At 34.1% G+C, this 13,966-nt stretch overlaps 1 protein-coding gene across 5 annotated transcripts in view; it reads right to left on the bottom strand.

The window, feature by feature from the left end:
• Positions 1 to 13,966, bottom strand: part of CPNE8 (copine 8) — a 195,654-nt gene that overhangs the window by 110,950 nt on the left and 70,738 nt on the right. For all 5 annotated transcript variants that reach the window (XM_045507043.2, XM_074375046.1, XM_074375045.1 and 2 more), the window contains exon 6: positions 13,757 to 13,833. In XM_045507043.2, the coding sequence (XP_045362999.2) occupies positions 13,757 to 13,833 (77 nt within the window). The remainder of the gene's footprint in view (positions 1 to 13,756; positions 13,834 to 13,966) is intronic.

Raw genomic sequence — 13,966 nt, 5'->3', positions numbered from 1 at the left:
TATGTATAATATAACTAATATAACTTTCTCCCATGACTTCTAAAATTTCTATTATGTGATTAAAACGTATTCCTGATCTTGGTTTTCAATATTTCTTTCTTCTTTCATCAACATGGTTACTTATTTGTGCTTATTTTTTCTTTGTGCCTATTTCTACACCCTGACATAGTGTGTTAAACTGTTCCCTATTGTGCCTCAAACTTTCTCTATCCCCAGATGAAGTTTTGCTTGTTCCAGGAAACCTCATCCCAGTCAACCTCACATGAAATTTAGCCTTCTCTATAATTCTATTGAATTTAAAGTCAGTGCCATAGACTTAGCATTTAATTATTCCCAAATGGTTACAATCACATATTTTTACCTTCTTTTTCCAAGCTGATTATAAACTCTGTAACAGCAAAATTCATGATATAAACCTCTTGTAAACCAACAGATTTAAATATCTATACATAACAGGCACTCAATATATAAGGAAGATACATAATACATAAGCAAAATTAAGCAAAGCAAACTCCCACCCAATTTTCTTTCTACACATCTATGAAATAATATGCTCATGTATCTTCTAGCTGACACCAAGAACAAAATGCACTAAGGAAAATGCAAGATATGCCCATGGTTCCCTATTTTACATGAGAGGATACAGAGATAAGTCAATAAGAATCTATCTAAATGCCCACTGACAGATGACTGGATAAAGAAGTTGTGGTCTATTTACACAACAGAATACTACTCAGCCATAAAAATAATAAAATAATGCCTGAGAATGTCATTCTAAATAAAGTAAGCCAGAAAGAGAAAGAAAAATACCATATGATATCACTTATATGTGGAATCCAAAAAGAAAAAAAAAAAAGAAAAAAAAGATGAACTTATTTACAAAACAGAAATAGACTTACAGACACAGAAAACAAATTTATGGTTACTAGGGAGGGAAGGGGGATGGATAATTTGGGAGATCGAGATTTGCAGATACTAACATACATAAAATAGATAAACAACAAGTTCATACTGTATAGCACAGGGAGCTATATTCAGTATTTTGTAGTAACTTATGGTGAAATAAAATACAAAAACTAATATATGTATATTCATGTATGACTGAAGCATTATGCTGTACACCAGAAACTGACAGAACACTGTGAACTGACTGTACTTCAATAAATATATATATATATACACACACACATACAAGAAAAAAAAATGGAACTGTGTATTTCAAAATACATACATCACCAATAAAAATGAAGTCAGGAAGAGTCAAAAAAAAAAAAAAAAAAAAAAAAGAATCCTCCAAAGAGTAATCCTAACACTGTAAAGGTATACTTCATCTTTCTTTTGTCCTATCACGAATTATAGTTCAGACTCTTCTGTTTCTCCTGGGAACTAAAAGTTGTGGAATTAGAGCCAAACAAGTATTGCTATCCTCAAGAATATGATTCATCTCCAATAATCCATGCAAGCTTATATGCACCATTTTCTCTAAGTCTTCATAACAATGAATATATGTATCCCTGAACATTTTTTCTCAGAATATTACATGCTTTGTTTTTAGCATCCCCCCATCATCATTAATGAGTTAGTTTTCCTAATCCAGTTCTTGTTTTTCTTTTTTCTATTTGTGAATCACAAAGTTATACTTTCAGCATTATGGCAAATTAAAACACCCTGACTGAACACCTACCTGAAAATACTTTAAAACGCAGAATAAAATTTGCAGAAAAGTCTTTATAAATACTTTGATAACCCGGCAAGAAAATAAAGACCAATCAGAAACTGAAGCTGGAAAGCCAGAAAGACAAGCAGAGGTAAACTCTGGAGAGTTTAATTGTAGAATTGTTTTTATGGCTCCTCAGGGCATAAAGATGAGAGACAAAAAAAGGTAAGGGGGGACTCACAAAGTGAAGAATTCAACAAATAAACAATTCACAGCATAAAGCTTGGATCACAATGACTATAGTCTCTGAGTGTAGCATGAATTAGATACAAACATTCACTTTGGAAAGGCCTACAAAATAAATCCATGCCTTAGAATGTGGTGATTTATGAAAGATAAAGTGTCTTCTAATAATTCAGACCTTAACCAAACTCCCTGCCTTAATTTTCACTACCTGGGTAGTTATAAAATTCAAACCAAGAATTCAATTTAATTCAAGTGATCACATTTACTAGGTAAATGCAAAACCTTTCTGGAAGAATTTCAAGCTACATCTCAAATATCCTCACATTAAAAGTTAAAAATATATATAAGCTCATTTTGAAATATCACAAAACCCTAAACAAAAAAAAAGTACTATGTTTTAGTGTCTCCAGAAAGAAGGAGGCAGAAGAATTTAACACAGACTTAGAACACTGAAAATATTATGCATAACATACAAAATGTAAGTATGTATAATATACCTAAAATGTAAAGAGAAGAATGGAAATACGAGTAACTAGCAAAGAACAATAAAAATAATCAAGAGTATTTGGAAAAAAAAATATAGAACTTCTAGAAATAACAGAGAAATAGAAAACTCAGTAGATGGATTTAACAGCAGATTAGACACAGCAGAATAATTAATGAACTAAAAGAAGGATGTAAAGAAATTATCCATAATGCAGCAGAGAGAGGCAGATGCAGGAACTATCATAAAGAGGTTTAGAGACACGAAGGCAAGGGTAAAAGTTTTAATATACATCTTATTGAAGGTTCAGAATGAGAAGAATCAATAGAGGAGACACACTATTTGAAGAGAAACTGGCTGGGAAACCTCTAGAACTATTGAAAAACATCAATTTCCAGATTCAAAAAGTCCAATAAATTTCAAGCAGCACAAATAAAGATAAATGTATACCTATACACGTGTTAGAGACATGTCAAAACACCTGAGAGGAAAGGGCGTATCTTGAAAGGAACCAGACAGAAAAGACAGATGACCTATGAAGATAAGAATGTTAAATTAAGAGCTGACTATTCAGAAGAATCACTGGAAGCTGAAAGACAATGGAAAAAATATCTTCAATTGATTTGAAAGAAAATAACTGTCTCTCTAGGATTGTGTACAGTATATCTCTTTTAAGAACAAGTATGAGATAGTTATTTTTAAATAGAAATAAGAAAAGAATTGAGTGAATCTGTAGCCAAGCACCCTTGCTTAAGGAATTTCTAAAGGATGGACTTCAAACTAAAGGAGAATGATCAAACATGTTAAGTCTGAGGCGAAAGAAGAAACAATCAGGGAAGTGGTGAATATGAAAAAAATCTTAATAAACATTGACTTAAAATCATAATAAATATTACTGATAATAAATCAATAATAGTAATATTAAAAACTAAAATAACAAATAGAAATGATAATGACAGCACTGATTAGGTGGGTGAGAATTTAAGGTCTTTTGATGTTCTTTTATTATCCAGGAAGAAAATAAGCAATGCTTTAATATGAATAGAATTTAATAAGCTAAATAAATATATATTAAAATTCCTAGGAAACTACAATTTTTGAGGACTTTACAGGTTAGAAAAGGAAGATTGTGGCATGGTGCTTTAAAAACATGACCAATTCAAAAGGAATTAAAGGACAAAAGAGTGCCGTAGATGAGAAACACTTCATAAGTGATGGAAATAAATCCAGAGGAATAGTTACAAAAGCACATGTTCATGAACTAAATTCTACTGATTAAAAGCAAAGATTGTCATTTTATATAAAAGAATTCATACATAGCTATTTACACTAGAGATTAAAATTTAAGAATTTAGAAAATTCAAAAGAAAAGAATGGAAAGATGTACTAACGGGTAAGGAAAAAAAAAAAACCTAACCTTAATGAAAACCAGTGTACCTCCATTAATAGCACACACGTGGAGTTTAAATTTAAAAAGATTGCTAGAAATCATTACTGTGTAATAACAAAAGGTACAATTAATTAGGAAGAGTTAATAATCTCAAAAATGTATGCATCTAACCTTATAGCTAGCTAAACAGTAATAACAAAGTTTTGTATATTAATTATGTCCACATTTATTTAATTCCCAGCTGACATCTTTTATAAAAATTTAAATTAAAATCATTAACAGGTAACAACTGTACCATGGTGCTGTTTGTAATTTTTTCATAAGCATTGCCTATACCTTATTTCAAATCCTGTTTTCAGCCTCAGAATTGGTTGTCGTTTGTTGTTGGGGATCTGATTTGCCAACTACCATGCAGATACTGATAGTTGGGATTTTGTATTTGCAAACTACAGAAGTAACACGTACAGATATCTCTATATGAGCATCATGGTACAGAAGTAAGAGTTATCTATTTGTCTAGTTTCTAACTATAATGAAATGCTCAGCCAATTTAAACATGTTACAGCTGCCAATAATTTCCCCCCTTTTTAGACGAAGTTTATAATTGTTATAACCAAAATTTACTGAGCACTTACTTTTCCCTTTGCTTGGGCATCCCTTAAATGGGGGAGAATCTAAGAGGCCTTTCAGAGTCAGAAGCACCATATATCAGTGATGTTTAACTGTGAGAAGACAGTGTGCATCCCTAGAATTGGTGAGATCCAGGATTGGTGAAACACATCTTAGAACTGATGAGTAGACAGTATTCTGGGGGATTCTGCCAGAGACACAAAAATAATGACAAGTGCCCACTACATCATACAGCAGATAATAGGGCAGATGACATGATTCCAAACCCCCTCTAATTTGTTTCTGTCTATGTTAGATTTAAGAAAATGGAAGACCACAGTTCTCAGACTTTCTTCCAGCTTGGGGTCTACATTTAAACTGGCTCCCACCTAAACAAGGTGGAGTGAGGGGGAGTCAGTGCCTCTGCGGGAAAGCTGGAAAGGCCTTAGTTTTTCCAGTGGCAGCAGTGGCAGGGCCCCCGCTTCTGGCACGGGCTGTAGTGCTGAGAGGCAGGGCACTCACTGTTTGCTTTCCCCTGGCTGAGGTGGTTGTCCTCAAACCTGCAGTCAGGGCAGTGGCTCCTTCATTCCATTCCCCATCTTCCTCATTGTGGTGGAAGTGCTAACTTGGTGGACCAGTTCTGCTGAGTAACCCAGCACCTACTCATGATTTTTTAAAACTTAAGTACTGTTGATTCATAATGTTGTGTTAGTTTCTGGTGTACAGCTTAGTGATTCAGTTATACATGCATCTATATATTCTTTTTCACTATGGGTTACTACAAAATATTGAATATAGTTCCTGTGCTATACAGTAGGACCCAGGTGTTGATCTGTTTTATGTATAGTAGTTTGTTTCTGCTAATCCCAAACTCCTAATTTATCCTTCCCCCCGTTTCCACTTTGGTAAACTTTGTTTTCTATGCTGTGAGTCTGTTTCTGTTTTTTACTTACATCCATTTGAATTATTTTTTAGATTCCACATATAAGTGATATCATATGATATTTATCTTTCCCTGTCTGACTCACTTCACTTAGTATGATCATCTCTAGGTCCATCCATGTTGCCGCAAATGGCATTATATCATTACTTTTATGTCTGAGTAATATTCCATTGTGTGTGTGTATACACATACACACACACACACACACACACACACACACACACATCACCACATCTTTATCCAATCATCTGTCAACGGACATTTAGGTTGCTTCCATGTCTTGCCTATTGTAAATAGTGCTGCTATGGACACTGAGATGCAAGTATCGTTCTGAATTAGAGTTCCCACTGGAGTGAGAATGCTGAATCATATGATGACTCTATTTTTAGTTTTGAAAGGGACCTCTATACTGTTTTCCATAATGGTTGCACCAAATTACATTCCTACCAGCAGTGTCGGAGGGTTCCCTTTTCCCCACACCATCTCTATCATTTATTGTTTGTAGACTTTAATAATGTCCAGCCTGACTGGTGTGAGGTGATACCTCACTGTAGTTTTGATTTTCATTTCTCTGATAATTAGCAGTACTGAGCATCTTTTCATGGGCCTATTAACCATGTGTATGTCTTTTTAGAAGAAATGTCTATTTAGGTCTTCTGCTTATTTTTTGATTGGGTTGTTTGTTTTTCAGTTAATGAGTTGAATGAGCTGTTTGTATATTCTGGAAATTACGCCCTTATCAGTTATATCATTTACAAATATTTTCTCCCAGTTATTTTGTTTATGTAGGTCCCATTTATTTTTGCTTCTATTTCTACTGTCTTGGTAGACTGCACTAGGAGAACATTGCTAAGATTTATGTCAGAGAATGTTTGTCTGTTTTTTTCTAGGAGGTTTATAGTATCTTGTCTTATATTTAAGTCTTTAAGCCATTTTAACTTTATTTTTGTGTATGATGTGAGGGAGAGTTTTAACTTCACTGATTTATATGCAGCTGTCCAGTTTTCCCAACAGCACTTGCTGAAGAGACTGTCTTTTCTCCATTGTATATTCTTGCCTCCTTTGTCACAGATTAATTGACCATAGATCTGTGGGTTTATTTCTGGGATTTCTATCCTGTTCCATTGATCCATGGTTTTGTTTGCACCAACACCATGCTGTGTTGATGACTGTACCTCTGCAGAATCACCTGAAGTCTGGGAGGGTTATTCCTCCAGCTTCATTCTTTTTCTTCAATATTGCTTTGGCAATTCTGGGTCTTTTGCGATTCTGTATAGATTTTAGGATTATTTGTTACAGTTCTTTGAAAAATGCCCTGGATAATTTGATAGGGATTGTATTAAACCTGTAGATTGCTTTTGGTAGTATGGCAGTTCTAAGAATATTTATTCTTCCAATCCAAGAGCACAGGATATCCTTCCATTTCTTTGAATCATCTTCAATTTTCTATATCAGTGTTTTATAGTCCTCAGAGTATATATTTTTCACCTCCTTGGTCAAGTTCATTCCTAAGTATTTTTTGAGATTTTAAAGGAGACTTTACTTTTTTACTTTCCTTTTCTGATATTTCGTTGTTAGTGTAAAGAAATGCAACAAATTTCTATATGTTAATCTTGTATTGAGCTACCTTGCTGAATTCATTCATCAAGTCTAGTAGTTTTTTGTGTGGAGTCTTTAGGGTTTTCTATATACAGTATCATGTCATCTGCTATAGTGACCATTTTACCTTTTCTCTTCCAATTCGGGTTCCTTTTCTTTTTTTCTTGTCTGAATTCTATGGCTAGGACTTCCAATACTATGTTGCATAGAATTGGTGAGATAAAGCATCCTTGTTTTGTTCCATATTTTAGCAAGAAGGCTTTCAACTTTTCGTGGTTGAGTATTATGTTGGTTGTGGGTTTGTCATAAATAGCTTTTACTATATTGAGATATATTCCCTCTATACCCACTTTGGTTAGAATTTTTATCATGAATGGATGTTGAATTTTATCAAATGCTTTTTCTACACCTATTGAGATGATCATGTGATTTTTGTCCTTTCTTTTGTTGATGTGGTGTATCACATTGATTGATCTGCATATGTTGAACCATCCTTTTTAAATTGCTGTTGGATTCAGTTTGCTAATATTCTGTTGAGAACAGATGTTTACACTCTAGGTGAACACCAACATCTACAACACAAGGACAAAATGACCCATCTACTCCTAGAGCTTACTTATCAGTCATAGCCCAAAAATGGATTATCATCTCCTTTTCAAAATATGGTACATCCATCTGCCTAGTTACCTGTGCAAGAAATCTGAAAGTCATTCTTGAAATCTTCTGCTTCAACCAAGACTATTGATTTATCACCAATCTTTATAAAATCAGCTTTCAAAATGTATTTTTAATCTGCCCATTTCTCATTATCTTAGTCCAACTACTTGTCTTCTCCAAAGTAGATTATTTCATCAATAATTAAATTACTGATAATTCTGTTAACTACCCACAACTATTTTCCACAGAAAAGTGAATGAACCTCTATGAATAAAAATCATGAATTTTCCCACTGCAATGTGATAAAATTCATAAATACTAAAAATGGCCTATTTTCTGGTCTAAATCTGTACTATAATTTTCATAGAATATGATTTTTCATTTAATGAATAGATGGTAAACTTCATGAGGGAGGGAGGAGATTATTAGGGGATTTGATTTAGGAAATCTTTCCTAAAAGATACTGAATATTTAAGAAAAATGGAAATATTAATAATTATAACCGAATGTTTATTAAATTCCAGTGTTCTCCATGACAAATGTATTATATTAAGCATTGCTATTTCTTGCAACAATCTTAAAGTATATTATTTACATCTTTCAGATGAGGAAACTGGATCTCAGGAACTTAAAGTAATTTGCTCAAATTATATACCTAATCAATTATGAAAATCAGGTCTGACTACCCCCAAAGGCTATGTATTATCAACTCTATTACAGTGGCTATCTGTTTATCTGTAGGCTAAATTCTTCATATTAAAAATGGGATCCACAGTTATAGTATATAGATGTACAAATTTTATAATATTACATAGAAAATTAGTAACAGAGTTGGGACTTAAAACATCAAATTCTGATTCCCAGCTCAATATTCTTTCTAATAAAATAAACCTGAGAGTATAACAGTGTCAGTCTAATTTTCAGGGAATTTAATAAAGTCAAGAAGATTTTGAAGGTCATAATTTCCGCCAAATTTGATTATATTTTTACATGCAAAAGTTGCACACTAAAGACATGCACTGCTTTAGTGTAAAATCTGTATGTTTCTCACTGTTAAGACTAACCATTCTCCTATCCTTTCTCCTTCTCTTCCTTCCATGCTGATTCTTTATCTTTACATGCACTCACATCTTAGCAGAGCTTTCAGGATAAAGCCACATTTGAGTCAAATCTTTAAGCCAACCTTTTAAGGTTCTGCTTTAAGCCAACCTTTTAAGGTTCTGCTTTAAGCCCGATTCTTCTATTTGGATCTTCTGCATTATTCCCAAGCTTCCTTTATGCTTTATTCCTCTCCTAACACTTCTTTTGTTGAACTTTACCACCCACTGGGCTTTACCCATGAACCTTATGTCAGAGTTGGGATTCCTGTATCCATCAGACAACTACAAACCTGTCTTCCAATTATCACCCGTTTCAGAGTTCCTGTCCCTGTACTCGTCACACCTGTCAGGACACTCACTAGTCCCTCTTGGATCCCTCCCTTTATCCTCTACTCATTACTTAGTGCCTAGATCACAAGTTGCTACAGTCAGCCTACAAAGAACATAACCTTTTCCCACAGCCAAAACAGCTGCTGGTTCAATTATCCCAGGGTTCCACTCCTCCCCAGAGTAAGGATCTTTCTAATCACAACCAGTCCCTACCTCCTTGCTCCATCTTTTTATTTGGAACCTGTCCAGTCTAGAAGAGAGTAACAGGAACAAACAGGTGTATTACATGATGAACATAATAAATGCTTTCCTCCCAGAGGAGAGATCGCAATCTTTCTTAAAGTGGTGCTGACTCTAGCATTTTGGAAGGCTTAGCTGAACCCATCACTGAGATCTCTAAAGATAGACGATGCTCTCTCAGAACATCACGAAGAAAATTGGATACAATCTCACAGCATGAGAAAACACACTGCTGAGTGAGTATAATGCTAAATAATAACGGGACGACCTAAAGAGAGGAGCTGATGAGTCATAGGAAGACACAGTAAATGTTGCAGGCAAATTAAGTAGCAAAAGACTTATTTTAGAAAGGTTCAGGGAAAAGACCAAAGTGTAGGATGGAATTAAAATATGGCAAATGTGTTTGCTCAAAACTTGAATCCAACAGAAAAGATTGTTGGAAATTGTGAAACCCTCGAGCTGCTATTAAAAAGTAAATTAAAAATTCTTGAACATCAGTTTCAAAAATTTCACACAAGTTTCTACAAAATATTATAAAATACGTGTATTCTCATAAAAATGAGAAAATCTATTTTTTTAAACTGACAGCAGTAACTGCAAGTACAAAAAATTAAAGATGAGTTTCAATTCAAATTCTGATTATTTAACAGGGAATGAGGCTATGTACAAGAAACCATTTTTCCTTTGTAATAAACATAACTTAGTTTTCAAAGGCCTAATTAAAAAGAAGTAAGAAATGATATTTGCTTTAAATCTCCAAATTTTACAGTTAACATTATTTTTAAAAGACCACCTCTGAGGATATATAACACAACTGCAATGAAGAGGCTAGCAGACATTCTACTGAGTACCTTAACTGAAATTCATTTAAACTAGGGCCATTTAAAGAGAAAAAACCAAGGGACTATTTTGAATCACTTAGAATATAAATGGGACACTAACAGGAAAATAAGTATCCAATACAAATTTAATAAATAAGCACTAGATCACTTGGATAATGCTATTTAAGATATACAACATTTGGGACACAGAAAGACTTTTACAGTCACTTTGAGTCAATTCTGTTAATTGCGGTTGGATTATCTGTCTCTGTCCTGTGCTACAATTTGAAAGCCTATACCTATTTAGATAGAAAAAACTGCCTAACTGTTTAACAAGATTGCCAAAGGTAATGGCTGCAGGAGAGTGTACGGATTCTATTTCTATCTCCACCCATGAAGAACAGACATTGCGAAATGATCATGTTTAGTGATCATCCCACACTATTATCTTTGCCCTAAACAACTAAATCCTGGCCAGGATAGAGTCACAAGGGAGGAGAGGGGTGGGAGAAAGCAAAAGGGACTGAAAAATAGACGTAAGAGCTGCATGTTAAATACATACTATTTGCCCAGTATGTACTTATCATTTCTGCCAGGCTTTCATATATTCCACTATTTTTCTATTTTATGTGATAAGTAAGAAACCTTTAGAATGTGTGTTTGTCATGAAACTTCCCGTCAGAGAAGAAAACACTTCCCTGACCTTGCATCATCTCCAGTACCCAACCTGTCTCCACCCTTTCTTCCAAAGCCATTCCCTCCTCCACTGAAATACTGTATCTTCCAACCTTCCCATCTCTCCCTACCATCTGCCTATTAGATTGGTTCAAAAAAATCAGGTACATGGAAAAAGATGCCACTGAGCAGGGGCTAGCATTATGAATAAGTGTGGAATCTGAATGCATCCATGGAGGGGACCAGCTGCTATGAAGGGCCACTTCGATGTTATGAGCAGATACAGCATCCACACAAGCAACATTTCACTGTCTTTGTCAATCCAACCTTGCTTTTTCAAGCAAAAAGTATGAATGGTTTAGATTGCTTTTCACTTGAAGTTGAGATACAGAGGTAAAATGCCATGTGGACAGAAGCTGCATCTTCTCTCAAAGCATGGCCCAGCGGACCCAGTTCAATGCCCATGTTTCCCTTTCTCTAGAGATGTGCCTCTCTCATGGCTAAAGATCTTAATAAAAGCCAGTCTTTTTCTCAAGCAAGAGGGTGAGTGACTATAAAATGTTTGTTGTTGTTACTGCTTTCCAATCCAGTGTCCACCTGGGTTGGAGTAACTGCCCAGGTGAGAGCACATGATTATATTACCTGATCCTTTGATAATAAATCCAAAATACTCTTCTACGAGCAAGCTAGATGCATTCAATTTTACTGTCCTATTTTTGATTAATCTCCTGAGAACTCTCTCATCTCTTTCCTCTGCTCTCTTTACCTCAAATAATCTAATTTAATTTACTCATGTAATAGACCAACATTTTGCAATTCTGAGTTTGTTCTTTGCTTCTTTCTTCTGGAGCCAATCTCTGCTATACCCAAGCCCTACATTTCATTACCCATTTAGTACTAACCTGTGCCTAGCTAAACTTACTGAGAAAAATCAAAAAATCTCCCACTGCTCAAATAATAAGCCCATCTTCAAACCCTTTTCTTAATGTTTATTTGCCTGGTAAGATTGCCCAGTGAAGTCAAAGGCTGAAAAAAGTTTAGTTACATATGCATTAAAAAACTGAATGAATTATATCATTTTCAAGAAGATAGATGTAATATCAACACTTTTAATAAACTTGCCTGAATTACAAAATATCCTATAGATGAAGCCAAGCATGTAGTTGCAATAGCTCCATGTTATCTGAAAAAGTTCCCAAGGCTTTGCCTCGTTTGTGCCACCCTAGCCTCAGCAAGAGCTTAGAAAAATAAAAATCTAAAGAGCATTCCATCCTTTCTGATTATGTAAAATGATTATGACTCAACTGCTAGCAGAGACACCCCACATTAGCATATTCTGCCAATCATGACTCCAGGAATCTTCACCTTGTAGCATGAATTTGTTTCTGTTGGTCTTGTCTAGTAAGATTTGTTGAATTAGCTGAATAAGGACCACATCTTACACTACATTCCTTTTACCACATATTCCAGGCAATATAATACCAAGTCTTTAACATGTTTCAAGACTAATGTAATGCTGATTTTCCACTGGGAAAGTCTATGTAATTTAAGACTTTCCTGAAATAACAGTTATGATTTCCTTTTGTGGAGAAAATAACATCAGATAAAAATTTTTTAATAAAATTATCAATTTAAAAATATGAGTGTTATGAAAGTTCCATAAAAATCTCTATCCTGTGGCTCTGAAATTAAAAAAGGCTGTATTTTAAAGGCCTTTGTTTCCTCTCCAAGAATAATAAAGGCATCTTTAAAAGTGGCATTGCATACATAATATTGATTCTTTTTTCAGCATAAAAAAAGGGAGGGCTTGAGTAACCTTCTAAGAATGATTATGGGCCTGAGTCACTAGACTAAGACAATGCAGTAAGAATTATGTATACTTACTAAAACATTTGTATTTGCTCTATAGATTACTTATCACTGATTTATCAAAGTGAACACAAATATATTTCAACCATAAACTTCCAAACCCTACAATAACATAAAAAAAAAAATCACATGAAGAGAATGTTAAAAAGGTAGTTGGTATGCAAAAGTTTTCAAAATGACAGTCAGAATTTTGTAAGAAAACCAATTTAAATGAAAAAAGTTAGAATTCATAGACCTATTAGCTTAAGAATAGACTAAGCATAAAGTTTCATTTTGTACAGGGAATGGGAGAATGATGCTTTAGCCATTTCAAGTGTTTGACGTTAAAGGTGAATAGATTTGCAGAGTTTTGACTTACTTATTTTGTGAATTTGAGATTCTTAAAAGCTTGGTGAAGACAGAGACTTTACAACATTCCAAACCCTTAGACAGTGTGGTTCGCTCATATTCTTCCAGATCTTTTAATTTTTAAAAACAGTTAAAAAAAAAACAGTTTTTGAATCCAAAAAATCAAAATTAGGGAGTGGGAAAGAAGAGGGGCGAGGAGAGGAAAGAATTAGGGAAAATGTCTTGAGTTTGTTTTCTGCCTTATATGGAACTAGAGAAGGCAGGATCATCCCACGCAATTGATCTGAAAATTAAACACGATCCCCATAATTGAAGGTGAATATGGAAAATGTAATTCTTAGTGAGCACCTTCTCTTAGCAGTAACATACTTCTTGCCTTCTACCAGACCAATTTTGTAGTAAAATTTATTAAAATCTCAATCACCAAAAATACATTTATTAAACATATGGTATAAAAGGTGGTACTATATATAGTCCCTGGCCGAAAGGAGTAAAATCTCTACTGTAAAAAGTACTAAAGCTAAGAAATAATAGTACAACCAAAAGGAAAACAGTGTACTTCCTTGTGTAAATCTGCTCACTTTATTTTGTGAACATTCTGCAGCATGGCATATGATGGCTGAAATATAAATTATCCTTTACAAATATGTCAAAATTATTTTGGGGAAGAAAAGACTCAAGATTTTACAACATTCTTTTGGTCTACAACTACATATTCATCAATTCAAAACTGCCAATATAGAAAATGAAGAGTTAATATTTCATTGTCTAAATTTAAAAGTACTTACACTATTGGCTTTTCCAGGCGACTTCCCTGTGAACCAACAATCTCCCCCAGTGTACAAAGCACTTGTCCCAGGAAGTCCTAAAACAGATAAAAGGAATAAAGCTCATACATTCCCAAACTGTCTTAACACTATGTGTTTTGGACACCATATTTGAATTGTTTCCATTGCTGAAATACTGAATTCTCTAACTTCCAATAAAAAATAAGCTCA

The sequence above is a fragment of the Camelus bactrianus genome, chromosome 12, assembly GCF_048773025.1.
Source record: "Camelus bactrianus isolate YW-2024 breed Bactrian camel chromosome 12, ASM4877302v1, whole genome shotgun sequence".
Taxonomy (NCBI): Eukaryota; Metazoa; Chordata; class Mammalia; order Artiodactyla; family Camelidae; genus Camelus; species Camelus bactrianus.
This window is presented reverse-complemented; position numbering and strand designations above follow the sequence as displayed.